This window comes from Siphateles boraxobius, unplaced genomic scaffold (assembly GCF_051911475.1).
Source record: "Siphateles boraxobius isolate OS27281-9 unplaced genomic scaffold, OSU_SipBor_1 29, whole genome shotgun sequence".
Classification (NCBI taxonomy): domain Eukaryota; kingdom Metazoa; phylum Chordata; class Actinopteri; order Cypriniformes; family Leuciscidae; genus Siphateles; species Siphateles boraxobius.
In genome coordinates this window covers 21431352-21452244 of record NW_027508908.1, presented here as the reverse complement: position 1 = coordinate 21452244, position 20893 = coordinate 21431352, and the positions used below count along the sequence as shown (strand labels likewise).

Here is a 20893-nt window from a genome sequence, read left to right as displayed (position 1 = left end):
TTTTGGGTATTTAAAGGGAATTGGCAAACCACTCAAGAAAGCACCTCTATGCAGAACTTCTCGCACAATTGCAGTGTCTCTATTGCCATGGTGAATTTTTGAGACTATTTTTAATATTGCATTTTTTTATTGTGTTTGTATTGTATGCTGATCAGTTGTGGACCATGGATTGTAGCCTATTCTTTCTGATCCTTTTAATTGATGTTTAAAATAAAATAAATTAAATCTTGTTTTATTCTATATTATTCTGAAATCTTTATTTTTGTAGATTATAGGAGACTAAAGTCAGAACTGACGAGTTTTTGCCCGTGAGAAACACGATCTGGCCGACGTGATCTCTATACAGCATTAGGGGACATCCAGAATAATCAAAGTTCTAAATTGAATCACAACTAAACTTATGATCAGTTGTTAAGACAGAAACATAGTAAAAACAAAGTATCACTTAAAATTAAAGTCAGAATTAAAATTAGAAACCAACAGTTTCATAAATTCAAGTAATTTTTTCAGAAGCACTAGAAAAGACATACACGCAGAACACCTTCAACCACCACATTGGATTATATTGTTGGGCCAGTGCGTGGAGTTTACAGTTTGATTAGGAATGGAGGACAGTTGGTCCCCAAGAGCAGGGTTGAAGACCTCTGGTTTAATGACAAATGTTAAGTTGTATATAACCATGAAGTAAAAAGTAATAATATCTTTTTTGTAGACCTTGAATACATGTGAGTGTAAACATCTTCACCATTATTTTCAAAAGGGTTTTTAAAAATACTTTTCAAAGTAAACATTGTTTTCTGTTCACACCTTGTGTATTCTACAGTTCAACAGACTGAATTTTCATTCAATGCACATAGCGTGTACGCCCACTTAAAACTCTGTCCACAGAAGCTTGCCTTTTGAAACCCATCCATCACAGCAGCAACTAGATGAAGATGGAAGAGTGAAACACTGGGAGAAAATATTACTTCAAAGTATTACTCTTTGAGAAACAACCCCATATATTATAGTTTGCTTCATACAAATGCCTAATAACAAATAAAATCTGTCGACACTGTCATTTTGTTTAAGACGTAAGAAATAGGAACATAAATAAGCCTAAAATGGATCTCAGACTTGGGAAAAAATTAGAAATGTCACATAACTTTTACAAAGTACAAAATTGCAAAGTATACTAAGTTCCCTTTCGTTCAGTCACTTCGAGTTACGTCAGTGACTGACAAATTTCTAACTTTCACTTAGAAAGCCTATCAACTTTGAGTATTACAAAACGAGCCAATGACAAAGAAATGCCATGGAGCAAGAGCATCTCTTCACTCTTCTGCAAACCTGTATCCAGTGTTGGGTAGGATACTTTCAAAACGTATTTCGTTACAGAATACAGAATACATGCCCAAAAATGTAATTTGTAACGTATTCCGTTACGTTACTCAATCTGAGTAACGTATTCTGAATACTTGGATTACTTCCACATTGAAAACCGCTTTTTTTTTCGTTTTCATATTGGGCTTCTGGGAAATGCATGGAGTTGCCTTAATTTATTTGGAGAGTGAATAAACTCATGAAACAGAAAAGTATCGTCATGTAATCCATTGATTTCAACAATGTAACTGTATTCTAAATACCAACTATTTAAATTGTAACTGTAACGGAATACAGTTACTCATAATTTGTATTCTGAATACGTAAGGCCGGTACATGTATTCCGTTACTCCCCAACACTGCCTGTATCTGAGTTCTTTGATACTACGAGATGAGCTGTTCTATAGTCTGTTGGTGTTACGGCGCGTTCCAGCGAGATCACATTGCTTGCTGCTGGTCTGTGCAGTGATCTGCCATCAGTGTGTGTGCTTCTCCCTGGACGCTTTATCACTCTGCTGAGCTTTTTCTCCTCAGAAAAAGAGCTTGCGCGTGGCATGTCTTTTTAAAGATGTCTTGCCCGTGCACTTCTGGGTGCGGTCGGTTTGTTTTGTCATCTGATGGGCACAATCGCTGCCTTGCGTGTTTGGGCTTAGATCACGCTAAGGCAGCGTTTTTGGATAACTCATGTTCTCATTGCGGGAACATGACCACGAGAGGCGATACTTTGGCTGGTGGCCAGGGCGACCTGAGGGTTACGGTGTGAAACAGAATCCTTACGATTCCGATTCAGAACACCCCCACCCCTCTTGTGCACTGCAACCCGCGAGCATACAGGATGAGATTGCCAGCCGCTCTTCAGACCCTTCCCGCGTCTCGTTTGGCGTTCCAGATGATGAGACGATGTCGACGCCACATCACAAGGTGGGCTTGAGACTTCTGGAGATGAAGATTCTGCTGTTTGCAGCGATCGACCTGAAGGACGCGTCCTCTCATATCTCCAGTCTTCCTCGACACAGACCGTTTCTTCGGTTTGCTTTCGAGGCACAGGCATACCAGTACACAGTTCTTCCATTCGGGTTAGCCCTGTCCCCTTCAAGAAAGTCGTCAAGGCAGCCCTTGTGCCATTCCGGCAACACCGGGCACCTCGCTCGTTTGAGACTTCGGGTCAACTGGGAAAAGACCAAACTCTCCCGTGTGCAGAGAATCTCTTTTCTCGGTATGGTTGACTTGGTTGACATGTGTGCGCATCTTACGAGCGAGCGCGTGTAGTCACTGCTGACTTGCCTGAGTCAATTCCAGAGCAAGAGTGCGGTTCCACTGAAGTTTTTTGTCAGAGGCTCCTGGGGCATATGACATCCGCAGCGGCAGCCCCGCTCTGACTGTTTCATATGAGACCACTTCAGCACTGGCTTCGCGATCGAGCCCCGAGATGGACATGGCAACCAGGCACGCTCCGAGTACCAGTTACTCTGTCCTGCCGTCAGACCATCACCCCGTGGTCAAACCTCTCCTTTCTACTGGCCCAAGTACCCTTAGGACGAGTTTCCAGGCACGTTGTCTCCACCACAGGCAGGGGTGCCATGTGCAAGCGACATGCTGCCATGGGCTCCTGGACAGGACTCCAGCGCCTCCTGCATGTCAATTGCCTCGAGTTGCTGGCAATACAGTTCGCTCTGCACCGCTTCTGGGCGTTGCTCAAGAGTCAACACTTACTAGTCCGGAAACACTCCTTCAACCTCCTTAGACCTCCTTTCTCAGAGGCTGGGCAGGTTTGAGTACCTTACCACCTCATGTGGTGACTACCATCACTTTTGCTAGGGCCCTGTCTACTCGACATGCCTATGCGTTGAAGTGGAACCTCTTCGTCACCTGGTGCTCTTCTCGCCGAGAAGACCCCAGAAAATGCCCGATCAGGGTCGTGCCTTCCTTCCTGCAAGATGGGGTTGGAGCGAAGGCTGTCTCCCTCCACCTTCAAAATGTATGTTGCCGCTATCGCCGCACATCACGATGCAGTTGAAGGTAAGTCTGTCGGGAAGCATGACCTGGTATCAGGTTCCTTAGAGCAGTGGTTCCCAAACCTGGGTTAATGGGTTAATGAGCTGATGAGTTGAATCAGGTGTGTTTGATTAGGGAGACAGAGAAAACGTGCAGTGTTGATGGGTCGCCAGGACAGGTTTGGGAACCACTTAGAGGAGCGAGGAGACTAAGGGCCCTATTTTAACGATCTAAAACGCAAGTGTCAAGCGCAAAGCGCAAGTAACGTTGTGGGCGGATCTCGGCGCTGTTGCTATTTAACCGGCGGGATAAATGACTCTTGCGCTCGAGGCAAATCTAAAAGGGGTTGGTCTGAAGTAGCTTCATTATTCATAGGTGTGGTTTGGGCGTAACGGGAAACAAACCATTAAGAGCTTTATATCACATTCCCTTTGAGAGCATGATGAACGAGGTGCATTTGTTCCATGGCGCAATACTATTATAACGGCTGCCTTGCGTGTTTGGGCTTAGATCACGCTAAGGCAGCGTTTTTGGATTACTCATGTTCTCATTGCGGGAACATGACCACGAGAGGCGATACTTTGGCTGGTGGCCAGGGCGACCTGAGGGTTACGGTGTGAAGTAGCTTCATTATTCATAGGTGTGGTTTGGGCGTAACGGGAAACAAACCATTAAGAGCTTTATATCACATTCCCTTTAAGAGCATGATGAACGAGGTTCATTTGTTCCATGGCGCAATACTATTATAATGGCTGCCTTTTACGGCGCATTTACGGCGCAACGGCGCATTTACGAGGCCCGCTTCAGAATCGGTTCTCAGCCGAGGAGATCAATGTTCTCGTCAGGGCCGTAAAAGAAAGAGAAGTGACATTGGGGATGGGACAAACCCACCCAAATTAGCTTCGGTTAAACATGCATATAATAATTTGGGTAAATGTGTAAGCTTTGTGCCTATTTTTCCCATCGTCACGGACACAACAATGATTTCCCTCGTGTTTTAATATTTCTCCTTATAATAATGTATACTTTGCAAAAAGGAAAATGCATCTGTGTAGATGAGAGAATTATCTACAGTGTATGTGCGTTGTTCACACTCTTTATTATGGCCAAGCATGCACGCTTAAAATAGAATCTGAATGTACGCGCAACACGCAATTGTTTTCTGGAACTGCAAAATAGCACCAGGGATTGTTTGCGGCAGAACACGCCTCCTTTTTTTGTGCTGAACTGCCCAGGGAGCGCAAGTTCATTCCCTAGTTTGCCGGCGTGCGTTTGTGGAGGGAAAAGTCTGCTTTGCACGGGTGCAAAATACGAATGATACATGCGTCGATGTACAAAGTTAATTGCGCTGGGTGCAAGATAGGGTCCCCTATCCTCATCGCTCTCCTCTTGTTCCCTCTTGAGACCTCGCAGTGGTGCTATCTGCCCTGCAGAGAGGTTCCTTTGAGCCTTTGCGATCAATGAAGCTTAAAATCCTGTCTATGAAGAGAACGCTCCTGGTCGCTTTGGCCTCCATCAAGAGGGTAGAGGATCTGCAGGCATTTTCGGTTGATGAAGCGTGCCTGGATTTCGGGCCAGCTAACTCTCACGTAATCCTGAGACCCCAGCCTGGATACGTGCCAAAGGTTCCCACCACTCCTTTCAGGGATCAGGTGGTGAACCTGCAAGCACTCAGAGGAGGAAGACACAGCCTTGGCACTGCTCTGTGCAGTACGCGCCCTCCGTGCTTATGTAGACAGAACACAGTGTTCTAGGACCTCAGACCAGCTCTTTGTCTGTTATGGTGGGAAGCTGAAGGGAAAGGCTCTCTCCAAGCAAAGGTTGTCTGACTGGATAGTGGACACCATTGCTTTAGCATACCAGCAGCAAGGTCGACCATGTCCCCTTGGTGTAAAGGCACACTCCACTCGGAGTGTGGTTTCCTCTTGGGCTCTAGCGCATGGCGATGCGAAGCGATGCGCTGACAGACATCTGCAGAGCTGCAGGCTGGGCGAAACCCAACACATTTGCGACATTCTATAAACTCTGAGTGGAGCCAGAGTCCTCTCACATACTCGCCCCCTTTGGCCGGTCATAGGACCCGCTCTGTGTCATCGCTTGCTCGCCATTCCACTCCTCAGACTGGATACATGTGATATTTTCCTCAGGTGAGTTTCCCCGATAAGCCCTGAGTTCCTCTAGCGCTGTTGATGTTAACGCCAGAGCTATGCCTGCGGCAGCTTTCGTGTTGGCTAGGTGCCTCCATGTGCATGGTTCTCCCCTTGGGGGACCCCCACATGTGTATTTCCACTGTAAGCCTCTCCGAGCATGTGTCTTTCCCTTGGCAAGTTATTGAAATGGATATATGACTCTTTTCGGGTTGAATAGTGGTCGTCCCCCCAAAAAAATTACATTTAGAGATTTAAAAATATCCATTCAGAATAAAATTTAATCATTGTATTTACATGTCAAAACATAAACCCTAATGACAGTATATTATATAATATCTTACAATGTTTTGGTAAAATTATACAGATCACAAAGCACTCACAAAAATACAACACAAAAATACAACTCTGAATGTTTAATAAGGGAACTAGCAGAGGATAATTCCTCAATAGAACAATTTAGAGCAGAGAAACTTTGACACACTGCATAATTATCAATCTGCTCATTTACATCTGCCACAGAAACAGCACAAGACAGCATAAGCATGTTAGAAAATATAAGCAATCTTCTCTGAACAAGGTCAGAAGGTGGGACAACTGGTAACCCGTTCCTGTTTAACCTGCCAAACATCAAACGTGTCACTTTCATTAGACTAGCAGAATACTCCTTGTCAAGTTTGACTGGGATAACAGATGCATTTCTGAATGTAGTTCATTGTTATTTGTTGTCTGATTATCTAAAACTATTCCCAAGTAATTGTTTATTTTGCTGTTATTTATTTATTCAAGTAGCTTTCATTTCAACCAGGTTCTATTTGTTACTTATTGTTTCGTTCTGTCCTAATCAAGCCATTCTTGAATGTATGAATGGTTGTCTTGGAAACAGGATTCATATCATATCCTCTGTTTGCATAGTTTGAAATAAATGGCCAGACTTATGTTATCAGTCATCTACTCAGTCATTCCAACACCTAACCCTAACCTAACAGTCTACTGACAGTCTATTACAGTCTCCTAATTCTCTAATGAGAGTTAGTTGACATGTAGTTGAAAAGTTAGCTATAGTTAGTAGAATGTCTAAAGTGACTTGAAATAAAGAGTAACCAGAAAGAAAGAAAGAAAGAAAGAAAGAAAGAAAGAAAGAAAGAAAGAAAGAAAGAAAGAAAGAAAGAAAGAAAGAAAGAAAGAAAGAAAGAAAGAAAGAAGAAGACAGAAATGGAAGAGGTAAGGAGGGAGGGTGTGTACGCACTGAAGTATTTGCTAACTGTATATCCTGGGGGCACATAAACAAATTATGAAGCTATGAATTCTGGTTCTGACCCTCATAGGTATCCTTGTGTACATGAGGAGTAGGGAAGAAAGATTCTAATTGTAATGGAAGGAGCATGTGCCTGCTGTACAGCTCTTTTATTCTACCTAATTCTCTTGCGCTCTGCCAAGCAAGATTTTTGAGCAAGTGTGTCATTCACAAAACCATTTTAAAAAACAACAACCATTTTATATAGGCCTGCAAAAACACTCAATTGTGTTTTGGACCTCTCATTTGCCACCTGGGCATACATCTATACAGGCTGGATTTTGTCATATAATTTTTATTGTATCTATTCTCACTTATATATTGTTAGAAATAAAGTTCAATTTATATTTGTAGAGTATGTGTTACACTTTTTTTTCTATAGAATTGATCTATTGTTACTCAGAAATAATCAAAAGCCTTCTTATATTTCTAATAGCCTATTTGTAATGGCTTAACAAATTACTTGTTTCTAATGTGTGGTTTCTTTTCTAAACTTTATGGTAACACTTTAGTTTAGGGTCCAAATTCTCACTATTAACTAGTTGCTTATTATCATGCATATTACTAGGATATTGGTTAATTATTAGTATCTATAAATAACATATTAATGCCTTAATCTGCATGATCATATTTTACATCCCTTAATCCTATCCAATTCATACCCAAAACCTAAACTGAACAACTACCTTACTAACTGTTAATAAGCAGTAATTGGGAGTTTATTGAGAAAAAAAAGTCATAGTTAATAGTTGGTTAATAGTGATAATTGGACCCTAAACAAAAGTTTATCATAACAACTTTGACCAACTTTATCATAAATGCCTAATCTGCCTAATCTAAGTTATGAAAATATTTTTTTCAATACATATTAGGTAGCAAAAAATTAAAACTGCCAACTGCCGACTTACTTGTACGTATAAATATGGCCATACAACAATTCCCACAATCCAGTGGATAACAAGATAAACCAAGTATAAGCACATACACATCTCATGTGCGTACAATCCTTTTGAGGTTGAATTTTAAAGTACTTGGTATTGCTGGCAGATCCAGCTTTCATGTTTGAACCACTGAATAAATTAATTTCAGAACAAACAAGAGCTTAGCTTGCCTTTCATATATTCAAAGAGGCTTTGTTTTGGGCAAGAAGCCGAATATCCCAGGAGTCTCATCAGCTTCAGCAATAAGGAAGAAATAAATTAGAGCCACACCAATTTTATAAAGACTGAAGTTTTTTTTGTTTTTTTGTAGTGGTTTTGCTAAAATGTGTATTAGAACATTAGTGCCTCCAAGGCAATCACATTAAACTTCCCTCTACAGTTTATTATTTTCCTTTAATTTCATTATTTCCCAGAGCATCTAGTTGGAGTCTTTAAAAAAATTCAAACTTGTCATGCCAACCCGATCTCACGGCAATTCGTACAACTTTTACGAGATGAATTTGAATGAATTCATAAAAGAATTCTAAATCGTACATATTTTTCGAGTTGCCCAATTCGTATGAATGACCTACACCTGACCCAGCCCCTAAACCTACCAGTAAAATATAATTAGTTAGACTTACTAAAAAAAGCATGCAAACCGATTGCCTTAAAAAAAAAAGTGAAATAGGAATAGTACGTGGTACTGACAAATGCTTAGTTAGTATAGTTCACTTACACAAGAGTTTAAATAAAATCTATTTGTTACCATTGTTGTGTTTTGCAGGCTTAATGTTGAAGTCTGTGTGACTCAAGCATGATCAATTACAAGATTGTCACAAATATAGAGGGATTATATAAAACCAATTAAAAGTTTCACAAGGTGTTTAGGACATAAGTGTTAGCAACAAAATTATAAAATATTTTTAATTAAAATGAAATATAGTTATGTTTTATATTAATTTGCTTCTTTTGAAACCAAATGAATGATTTCTTGTTGCATCAATGGGAAGAGAATTACAATAGTATAAATTAAGTTCCAAGTGCCCAACCAAAGGGATCACTAATCGCCATAATGGTGACAAAGAGCAATTCAAGAAAATCAACATCAATTTATGAAGTCAGCTTATGTGATGTTCTCTCATTTTTTGTTGTATTGACAATTCAACATTCAAGATGACTTTGGGAAATTAGTGAATGCAAACAGAGAAAAAAAAAACTGCAGAAGTGGAGGAAATTAGTGAAAAGTCCATTAAATTTCCCGCCTCAAAAACGTCTCAGGTTACATATTTAACCCTGGTTTCCCTGATAGGGAACGAGACGCTGCGTTTGAGACGCGGTGGGAACGCTCTGCGTGATTACGTCGTGAAGCACGTGTAAAATCAGTCCAAATGAAGCCCGCTACGACATAGGTGACGTCATAGACCAGGAAACTATAAAGCAACCCTGAAATCAGACCGCGATAGCTTCTGAAAAACCTGAAGCAAGTCGATCAGGGCATGCAGGAAGTATGCCAGGCAAACGCAGCGTCTCGTTCCCTATCAGGGAACCAGGGTTACATACGTAACATGAGACGTTCCCTTTCAAGGGAACTCGAGCTGCATTTGAGACGCGGTGGGAACCCTATACCCACTAAGCCATAGTGACAAATGCCCGTTCTGTGTGAGGTCCTGCGCACACTAAGAAGCAAGCAACCTCGCCCCAGGAGTGGAGAGGTCAAGGTCATAAAACCTGACAAATGTATGCGGAGAGGACCATCCTGCCGCATTACACACGTCAAGAAGGGAAACTCCCGAAATTAAGGCCATAGAGGCCGCCATACTCCGAGTAGAATGGGCCCGCACAGCCATAGGTGAAGGCTGTCCGGCCGCTTCATAAGCCAATGAAATAGCCTCGACTATCCATTTACTCATAACCTGCTTAGATGCAGGGCATCCTCTCTTGAGTGACCCAAAACAAACAAATAGTTGCTCAGATTTACGCCACAGGGCAGCTCTGTGAACGTAGGCATCTAAAGCCCGGACTGGACATAACAGGTTAAGCTGTTCCTGGTCAGGGGTATTAAAGGGTGGAGGATAGAAGGCCTGCAGCACTATTGGGCCCCCAAAATTCAGTGGGACCTTAGGAATATAACCCGGCCTGGGGTAGAGAAATGCCTTCACCATACCAGGTGCAAATTCCAGACATGAAGGAGCAACCGACAAAGCATGTAAATCACCAATTCTCTTGATAGATGAGATAGCAAGGAGAAATAAAGTCTTTGGAGTGAGGAACTTTTCAGAAACCTCCTCGATGGGCTCGAAGGGAGCTAAAGCCAGACCCTCGAGTACAATGGCCAAGTCCCAAGCCGGTGCTCTAGCGTGCAGTGCAGGTCTCAACCTCAATGTACCACGGAGAAAGCGAGTAATTAGAGGGTTTCTCCCAATAGAAGTACCCCCCAGAGGGGTGTGGTAGGCAGATATAGCCGCCACGTAAACCTTTAGGGTGGAAGGAGATAACCTGGCCGAGAAACGGTCTTGCAGAAAATCAAGAACTGAACCAACAGGGCAGTTAACAGGATCTGACTGACGTTCAACACACCACGTGGTGAAAAGTTTCCATTTTAGCGCATACAGCCTTCTCGTGGAAGGAGCTCTGGATTGAATAATGGTTTCTACAACATCGGTCGAATGACCGGTCTCCCTGAGCCTGGCCCCCTCAGAGGCCAGGCCCACAGTTTCCACAACTCCGGCCGAGGGTGAAATATCGTGCCCCCGGCCTGAGACAGGAGGTCCACCCTGATTGGGATCTCCAAGGGGGAGCCATCCAGAAGAGACACCAAGTCCGAGAACCAAACTCGGGTCGGCCAATAAGGGGCTACTAGAAGCAGACGAGCCCCTTCTCGGCGAACCCTCTCCAGAACCCCCGGAAGCAAAGATATCGGGGGAAAGGCATACAGGTGCAGCCTCGGCCACACCTGCACCATAGCATCCAGACCGAGAGGAGCTGGGTGCGTTAGAGAGAACCACATGGGACAATGGGTTGAATCTGATAATGCGAAAAGGTCTACCTGAGCACGACCGAACTTTTCCCACAGGAACTCCACCACTTCTGGGTGAAGTCTCCACTCCCCGGGCCTCAGCCCCTGTCTCGACAGAATATCTGCTCCCACATTCTGACGCCCCGGAATATATACCGCCTTGAGCGATAGTAACTTCCCCTGGGCCCATAGGAGGATCTGATGGGCCAATTTGCAAAGGTGAAGTGACCTCAGACCCCCCTGATGGTTGATATAGGAGACCACCGAAGTGTTGTCTGTGCAGACCAACACGTGATGGCCTCTCAGGTCTGGCAGGAAATATTTGAGTGCTAGAAATACCGCCATCAACTCTAAACGATTTATGTGCCAGTAACATTGATGGTCCTGCCACAGACCTTGCGCCGAGCGGCCACTCATGACCGCCCCCCATCCCGTGAGGGAAGCATCCGTCGAAAGCGTGACGCGTCGACAAGGAGCCCCCAACACTGGGCCCTGGGCGAGGGACCAAGGTTTCTTCCACAAGGCCAAGGCACGAAGGCATAGCCGCGTGACCTTGATCTTGCGGAACGGATTTCCCCTCGGAGAAAACCCCTTGGTCCTGAGCCACCACTGCAGGGGTCTCATGTACAGAAGGGCAAAAGTAATAACGTTGGACGCAGCTGCCATGAGACCCAACAGTCTCTGAAACTGTTTCACAGTGAGTGACTGGCCTAGTTTCACATTCTTTGCGGCTGTGAGAATCGCAGAAATACGAGCAGGAGACAGGCGTGCCTGCATTGTGGTCGAATCCCAAATTACACCTAGAAAAGTGGTCCTCTGAGCAGGGAGGAACACACTCTTTTTGGTGTTTAGCCGCAACCCCAAACTCTTTATGTGGGACAGAACAGCATCTCGATGCTGAACTGCCACCTGCTCTGACTGAGCTAAAATCAACCAATCGTCGATGTAATTTAATACGCGGATGCCCTGGAGTCTCAACGGAGCCAGAGCTGCATCCACGCATTTTGTAAAAGTGCGGGGAGATAAACCTAGGCCAAATGGAAGAACCCGATATTGGTATGCTTCGCCCCCGAAAGCAAACCTCAGGAACCTCCTGTGATGAGGATGGATAGATACATGGGAGTACGCGTCCTTCAAGTATATTGTGACAAACCAGTCCTCGGACTGAATCTGTGATACAATCTGTTTGAGTGTAAGCATTCTGAACTTGAGTTTCTGAACCCTGCTGTTTAACTGGCGCAGGTCTAGAATAGGACGCAGCCCTCCATCCTTCTTTGGAACAATGAAGTAACGGCTGTAAAACCCTGACTCTCTGCTGGGAGGAGAAACCCTTTCTATAGCTCCCTTTCGAAGAAGTGTCAGTACTTCTTGCTCCATTACCATAGCCTGCTGTGAGTCCACCACCGTGGGGAGGACTCCTTGAAATCAGGGCGGACGAGAACCGAGCTGAATTCTGTAACCCTTTTCTATTATGTGCAGGACCCATAGAGAAATATTTGGCAGAAGTTTCCACGCTGCCAGAAATTCCGATAAGGGAACCAGTCTCTCGAGACTGGCCTCTGGATTTGATTGAACAACCATTTCGGTGCCCTGAAGCGGCGAACCGGCAGGGAACAACCGAACTGACCATTCTACAACCCTCCTCAGAGGATTGCACGGGGACGCTGACACCTCGGCGCCCTGAAGCGGCGAACCGGCAGGGAACAACCGAACTGGCAGCGCTGCGACCCTCCTCAGAGAGTCGCACCCCAGAGGGCGCCGTTAGGAGAAACGATTTCTCAAAACCGTCCCTCTTTTTTTTTTTTTTCATTCGACAGGACTTCTTGTCTAAGCTTTATTAGAGATGACGACAGTCCTCAGATCTTGCCTACCTCTAACTAGCTTAGTTCCTAGGACCCTCCTCGGAGGATCCTAGGAAAAAGCAGGCACCTCGGCACCCTGAAACGGCGAACCGGCAGGGAGACCGAACTGACTGCTCTACGACCCTCCTCGGAGGATCGTATGGGGACGCTGATACCTCGGTGCCCTGAACGGCGAACCGGCAGGGAACAACCGAACTGGCAGCGCTGCGACCCTCCTCAGAGAGTCGCACCCCAGAGGGCGCCGAGGAGAAACGATTTCTCAAAACCGTCCCTACCCCGGAGGGGACCACCCTTAGAAGCCTGATAGCCTCGGCATCAGGTCTTCTTCTTTGTACTCTATGCCAGTTTCAGGAACATAGATTGGTGAGGATGAAACCTCTGGAACGCCGCTGAAAGGTTTAGTTTTCTTGAAAGCGGAGCGTCCAGAAGAACAGACATTTTTATCTTTCTTTTTCTTTATTTTTATATCAGAAAAACGTATACATATAAACACATATATATATATATATATATATATATAAATATTCTCGAATAGAGTCAATGCTGACATCCTTACATTCATCTATGTCCTTAAATACTTTACCCACCAGTACTGCCTAATAAAATTTATTTATTATTAAAGATGGCTGGTGGGTAACGTCGGGGTTAAAAATGATGACGCCGACTCGGGAGAGAAAAAGCTCGCAAGCGTCTCTATAATCCAAGGCACTGTCATACCATGATACTTAATACCCATAACATTACTCTAGTTAGACGTTTGGGTATTAAACACATAAAATAGAAACCGGTTTATTCCACGATCTCGACACCTCAGTGTGGAGATAGGGAAAAACCAGTAGTCCCCGACGAGGAGGCTGAGATACAGAGTTTTCCTGTTTTTTTAGATATATTTCATCTAATAAACTCTTTTTATTTTCACTCTCATAATGTTCAGCTGTCCAGTAAATATTTAACTAGCAACAGCATTAGAAAAGCCTCCTTTTAAAAGCTCCTCTTTATTCAACAGAGTTATGAGCTGACTATTTATTGAAAAATCAAACATCTGCCTTTTTCTTAATATTTTTATTTGTTTTGTTCATTTTTTCTTAACAAAACACTAACGATACCAATTCCTCAGAACTGGAAATCGCAGCACACTGGATCTGCAGGTGAAAGCTGAGATAGGGCGGGGCCCGTCCCAACCCACGCTGTCAGATCCGATTTCGAACCCCAAAATGCGAGTCGCCGCCGTGTCTAGGCAACAGCGGGACCCACGCGGGGAGCGCAAACCGTACCGTCCTCCTCAAAGAACGATCGGCGAGAGCGGACGTTTCATATATAGACTCATACAATGCTCACAATCAGCCCCCTCGAGGACTGACTGAGCATCCTCCACTCCCAAACAAGCAACACAAAGCTGATGTGTGTGTCCCCACCCGTATATAAACGAGGGCAGGGAACAACACACCGTCTATAATCTTGCTTGCTCGCCATAATAATGATAGATATATTGGGCTTGACATGCAACAATAAATAGACAAGGACAGATATACAGAGAGCGCTTGCTGAAGGTGCAGAAGCTATCGCGGTCTGATTTCAGGGTTGCTTTATAGTTTCCTGGTCTATCACGTCACCTATGTCGTAGCGGGCTTCCATTGGACTGATTTTACACGTGCTTCACGACGTAATCACGCAGAGCGCTCCCACGCGTCTCAAACGAAGCTCGAGTTCCCTTGAAAGGGAACCGCACTCAAACCAATCAATTAATCTTAACTTGGGTTTTCTGAGTAAACAAATCATAGTATGTAAATAGTACAGATTACTAGCTTTTTACAATTAAGTTAAGACATTAAGTAAAGTTAACTAAAAAGTTTTATTTGGAATCACTGTTGGATTTTACAGTGTACCCATCATGTGGGTTTAGACAAATTGTACGAATCCGTACGAGTGAGATCGTAAGAATTAGACACCTTTTACCATTCGTACGAATTTGTACAAATTGGTCGCGAGATAGCGTTGGTCATGCGGCTTATTTACAATTTCGTAACATCAGCTGGGATGAAGATTTCCAAGAGACCGTTGATTCCGTTGATGTCTGAATTGTCTTGTCCACCTGATACATCTTCATGAAGGATAACTTGTAGGAGATGTGCATCAAAAAAGGAGCACAGATTAAACTTTGTCTCCTACAAGACCATATGATGCTGTTAGTATCAGAATATGCACTAGAAGGACTCTCAGTGGGGTCATGTAAGAAAAGCTCATTAAGACAAAGATTCTATTTTACAACTAACAAAACAGTGAAGAAAAAATACAGACGTCACAACACTCAAAATAGACAATAAAAGCTGTACCATTTTGTAGTCAGAAAGCAGCTATCTACCAGTACTCTATTGTTTGATCATGCTACATGCAGTATTTGGTTCCATAACATCAAAGATACAAGATTATTTCTATGGTATTTCCCTACTAACAAATCCCATGCATGATAAGATTTTAAACAATAAAAATAAAGCTACATCTTTGCACATCCCATTTACCGCACCTTTTGATTGTATCACAATGCTAAAAGTTGAAGACACAACCATAGAAAGACACACCGACTTTGGCCAGAAAGAACAGACAAATGAGGATTTTTTACCAAATAGAAATAAACGCTGACACACTGAACAAAGCATGTTGACACCATGAAAAAAAAAGAACACACCTAGTGATCTAAATTCCTAAACAAGCAGTAAATGTCACAAGCACTGAGTTCATGGAACAAACTGGAGACACCTGCAGTGATAATGCTAACACTGTCCTACCGTGCTAACGGTGGTATAACTGAACTTATGGATACCCCTGTGACCCCAGTGATCTCATCATCACCTTCCCTCCTTTTCCTCCGGTTGTGGCACGGACGCCAGCAACACCCAAAGGTGGCAATGAGAGCCTTGCGGAAGCGGGTGTTCATGAAGCAGTAGATAATAGGGTTGACGCAGGCTGAGGTATAGGACAGCAGCTGAATGAAGGAGATAGGAGCTCCGGAAAGAGTGCGCTGGGCTGACTTTTGGTCAAAAGCCTTCCAGGTGTTGGCTGAGTAAAGAGGCATCCAGCAAACGAAGAACATGGCAACTATAAGGATCAGCATTCGTATCACTCGTTTCTTAGCAATGAGCTTAGTCTCTGAGGTGTTGCTCCGTGGACGGTCAGTCTTGACGGTTGCTGAGGTGGTCAGAGCAGAAAGTTCTATAGCAGAGGGCTTCTTTGGGACCTGGATGTAACATCCATCGCTCTCATCATGGCCAGGAGACATTACACCATTCAACCCATTCTTTACGCCTGTAAATAAAAGAAATGAAAAAATGAAGGTGGTGTCCATTCACTCTATTCCGTTTTTAAAAGAAAATGTATGTTATTTCTGTTTAACACTAGTAATCTGCACTCCATTGACTTCCATTCATACCCATGAATGAAAGTAAATGAAGACACTGGAAGAAATGTTACAATCCTCTGCATTCAAATCCTCTGACTTTTGAATCTGTATAATGAGAAGACCTGTAAATAACAGAGGATCTAAATGCCACAGATTGACCTCTTGGTTGAATTCAAAGAACACAAGCTTGAAAGCTGCATATTAGCAGTGCTGCAAGAAAGTATTGAGTTTATGGTATATTTAAAAAATATATATATACTATACTTTACAAGTAGTACAGTGGTATAAAAACTACTATATTTACTAAACACGGAAGTCCTAGAGCATGACAGCAAGAGCTTCAGAAAAGTCTAGTGTCACCGAGGTTTAATGTAGATGGATGGCATAATGTGGGTTTTGCAGAGCACAATAACATTACGAGGAAGGGAAGGTTAATTTATATAAGTATCTTGTAACACTCTACATGGACCTGATACAAGGGATTAACAAAGTAGGGAAAATAACAACCTGTATAACCAGTAGCCTGTTTAAATATTTAAAGATCTTGTTCTGCATGTCCCTACTCTGAGTTCTCCAAAGTATTAACTTCAGTATTCACTCTCGTTTTTTTCCAGTCTCATTTATTTGACAGCCCAGCAATGGTACAAATAGTAGCCAACTTTTTGAGGGACACTTCTAATAAAAGGTACCTGTGGAGGTCTTTAACTGCAATGCCCTCAGAAGTATCCCTTTCCACCTCACTGAAGTTGTCTAAAGATTCTCCCTGAAATAACTTATTTCCAGCACATCAGTGCACAAATAACCTTAACACACAGGGAGGTACTCAGCACGACCTTAGTGCATTCAGTCCTCACCATGGGAGATTTGAGTAAAGCAGCCTCTACTGCAAAATAGGAAGAGAAGGCAATAGTCTGTTGAGCCTTTGAGAATGCCAAAGAAAGCAAGCCACATAACTGTTACATCATTCAAAAACAGTAAAAAAGAAAAGTCTCAAATGATGACATGACAAAACTTTTGACTGGCTGTTTGGCACACATGAATCCAGTAAACACCATAGCCAGTAAACAATACAGAATTAGAGATATTTAAATGTTGGTTTCACTGGCTCACTACTGGAAATCCAAGTCACAGGTAACATCCAAAGGATAAGTTTAAATAGATTCAAGTGCTAGCAGCACAAAAAAACATTTGTTAAATGGAAAATGCCTGGTGGCTAAACAAGTGTAATATTTTAGTAGTTTTCTGTAAAATCAAGGTGAACAGGCATGCTTCAGACTACTCTGAAGACTACTGTGAAGACTTTTACAAAGAAAAAAAAAAGATTCATACCACTAGAGTCTTTCTTCTGCTCCAGTTCAAACTGAATCCCTCTGTAAAGTTCCCTGGATATGAGGCCGTAGGAAATTATCATCACCACACCTGGGATGAAGAATAGAATGAAGAGCAACAAGACGTACCTAACAAAGAGAAAGAAAGCAAAATATATGTAAATGAAAAGGCAGTGATTCAATACAGATAAGACCGTAAGTATAACAATGAAACCAAAGGACTACATTTCAGTAGTAAACATATGAGAACCTGAGAGATTAGAGGTGATACCATACTGTGCTGCATTTTCCAAAAACGTCATAAGCTTAAGGGGATTGTAAAAACCAGAAGATATGAGGTTCAGTTGAAGTTCTCTTACAAGAGGTTCTCTCGTATTGCGTAAGTTGCTTACGCTACGGGTAAAGTCTTGTTTTCTTGAGATATTGAAGCCAAAAATAATCCTTAATTTTGTATTTATTGTTAACGCAGTGAAGCAGCTATCAGACCTAAAGCAGGCTATGTAGCGTGCTCATTGGCTGCTCTGCGGCAACTGCAGCAGCCTACCACTGAGCCTGGCGTGACGTCACGCCCAATGAGTAGGCTCAAGCTCTATGCGTCACAGCCCGCCAGAATGGGGGTGGCTTAGCGTATAAAAGTCAGGCTCAGAGGCTGCAACTCTGATTTTCATCTCTTCAGTGAAGCTCTTCGCATCGCTTGATCCTGAGAGAAGCCGCCGCGGTTGAATCCAGCGACTGCAAGCAGAGGAAAGCGTCTGAGGAAGCCGGTCGATTTTGCCGCCTTCAGCCATCCGTGCCTGCTACGCTATCCGGCGACAGTATCCTTTGCTCTGCTGTGCGTGTTCGCCGCTGCGACACTTTCCTAAAAGAGCACGAGACGTTTTTTATCAAAATGTCTCGCCCTTCCTTTGGCTCGTGCCGAGCCCGCTCAGCGCCGGAGACCGCCATGTGATCTGCGCTCTCTGCCTGGGCCAGGAACACGCAGCCCTCGCGCTCTCGTCGGGGGGCTGCGTCCATTGTGAGGAACTTCCGATGATGACCCTGTGGGCTCGACGCAAAGTTTTCCACCCTGAAGCTGTCTCTCCACCCTTCGTGAAACCCTGCAAGAAGAAGCGCCATTCTCAAAGGCAACCGGAGATTGATGCGCCTGTGAAGCGCTCGCCGGATACTCTCCCTCGTGCCTCTCTCTCACCCTCTCCGCCCCCCCTCCCGGACGCGCAGATACCGGCTCCCGCCCACACTACCGCCGCTGCAGGGGACGAGGCGGAAGACGACGCCGCAGGTGACAGCTGCTCTCTCCTTGCCTTGGACAGTGAGGACTAGTCGGGTTCTCACCACTCCGCCTATTCCTTGGCACAGGAATCCAGCCGCACACGTGCTGGTGTAGACGCGGAGCTCATGCGCCTTCTCTCCATGGCCGTCGACCAGCTCGGCCTAGAGTGGTCACCGCCGAGAGAGCCCGCGCTCAACAGAATGGACGGCTGTTTCCTATATCGCCGCCCCCAAGCGCCCGCGTCCAGGCCTGTACCCTTTCTGCTGGAGCTCCACACGGTGCTTGCTAAATCGTGGAATGCATCATTCTCCGCGAGACTCCACTCTCACGTCTCCTCCCTATGTCCCGCTCGTCCAGCCATCATAGGCCGCCTCCCCCACGAGGGCCTAGGCCTAGAGTGTCGCTGAAACCCGAGCGTGCGAAGTCCTCCTAGCAACAACACAGAGGAAAAGACGGCTGAGTTCCGCTGCGGCCGGACCACCGTCAAAGTACCCTCAGATAAGGTTACTGCAGCAGTGTTTTTAGCAGCCAACGAGCCGGCATCTCAGCCCTCTCGCCTGCACACAACCGCCATTTTTACAGCGACCCAGAGAAATCTCATAAAGAGTATAATGCCTGGTTATCCGGCTCACGCTGTAGGTGTTTTAAGTGTAGGAATTGTGCCCACATCTCAGTGTTTAACCCTACACAAAACCACTATACCCCCGTGTCTCACACAGAGCCCACTCTCATAAAACCGGCAAATGCCGCTCGAGTGTTGAATGTAGGAAATGTGCCCACATCCCTGTGCCCACGCCTACTCGCTGCCCGCTCTGTCACACGGCCAAAACATCCTCATATCGGTCAGGTTATGAATGTAAGCCTCGTGCCCACTTACGAGCGCTCACGCTTACTAACAAACACCACGCCCCAAGCGCTGCTCGCGCATCACAAAGTTCTCACAAAACGTTCCCCATTCATAGCAATCGGGAAGCCACACGTGAAACAGCAAGCTATCGCTGTCAGCGAGCTGCCGCATTCCAAGCATCGAGGGCGCGCACAGCGCCCACACCTCCGGTTCAGTCTCCCGAGCCCACGAAGTGCGGCGAACGGGTCCCGGAGTCCATTCTGCCCCTAGCTATACATGTGAAAGAATGGGAAGCTTTTCCAGGGGTATCAGAATGGGTGCTAAGCACAATAAGACAGGGCTATTCACTACAGTTCGCTCGCCGTCCCCCTCGCTTTCGAGCACGGACCGAACGAAAGTGAAAGCGGAAGTAGCGCACCTACTCCGCGCAGATATAGCCAAACTGCCATGCAAAGGGGCTATAGAACCAGTACCTCCTTCTCTGAGCGAGTCATGCTTTTACAGCCGCTATTTTCTCGTACCCAACAAGGACGGAGCTCTAAGATCTATCTTAGAACTGAGATATTTGAACAAAGCTCTCATGAGAAGACCATTCAAAATGCTCACGACCAGACAAATCCTTGCGCAAATTCGCCCCAGGGACTGGATTATATCTCTAGATCTGAATGATGCTTACTTTCAGATTCAGATAATACCCCATCACAGGCCAATCTTGAGATTCGCCTTCGACGGTCAGGTATATCAGTAAACCGTCCTCCCGTTTCGGCATTTCTTTAGCACCCCGTACATTTACGAAGGGCATGGACGCAGCTCTCGCTCCCCTGAGAAATCAGGGCATGCGGATTCTGAACTATTTGGACTATTGGCTGATTCTGGGACAGTCAGAGATGGAACTTATATCTCACAGAACAGTGCTCCTCAGCCATCTGGAAAGCCTGGGTCTCATGGTCAACTGGACCAAGAGCTTATTACTGCCCAGTCAGTCAGTTTCCTTTCTGGGAAAAGAACGTCTCGGTTACGTATGTAACCCTAGTTCCCTGATAGGGAACGAGACGCTGCGTCAAACGCTGCGGGAACGCCCCTGCGTTGTGCGTCATGAAGCACGTATGGAATCAGCCCAATGGAGAGATGAAACGTCATAGGCGGGTGACGTCATCGACCAGGAAACTATAAAGCACCCCAAAAACACAAGCGCATTAGCTTCTGATAGGCTTGAAGGAAGCGCTAACGGGAGTGCCGGGAGTATGGCGGAGCGACGCAGCGTCTCGTTCCCTATCAGGGAACTAGGGTTACATACGTAACCGAGACGTTCCCTTTCAAGGGAACTTCGAGCTGCGTCAAACGCTGCGGGAACGCGAATACCCACGTCGCCATAGGACCAAATGACCGTCATGTGAGACTAGCGCACAGAGGACGAGAGCACCTGTGCCCCAGGGGTAGAGCTTAAGT

At 44.8% G+C, this 20893-nt stretch overlaps 1 protein-coding gene across 1 annotated transcript in view; it reads right to left on the bottom strand.

The window, feature by feature from the left end:
• Nucleotides 1-13649: 13649 nt before the first annotated feature.
• Nucleotides 13650-20893, bottom strand: part of cckbra (cholecystokinin B receptor a) — a 148367-nt gene continuing 141123 nt past the window's right edge. Inside the window, exons 4-5 of the mRNA XM_077246905.1 lie at nucleotides 17329-17456; nucleotides 13650-15905 (exon numbers count right to left, since the gene is read on the bottom strand). Coding sequence (XP_077103020.1) covers nucleotides 15385-15905; nucleotides 17329-17456 — 649 coding nt within the window. The 3' untranslated portion in view covers nucleotides 13650-15384. The remainder of the gene's footprint in view (nucleotides 15906-17328; nucleotides 17457-20893) is intronic.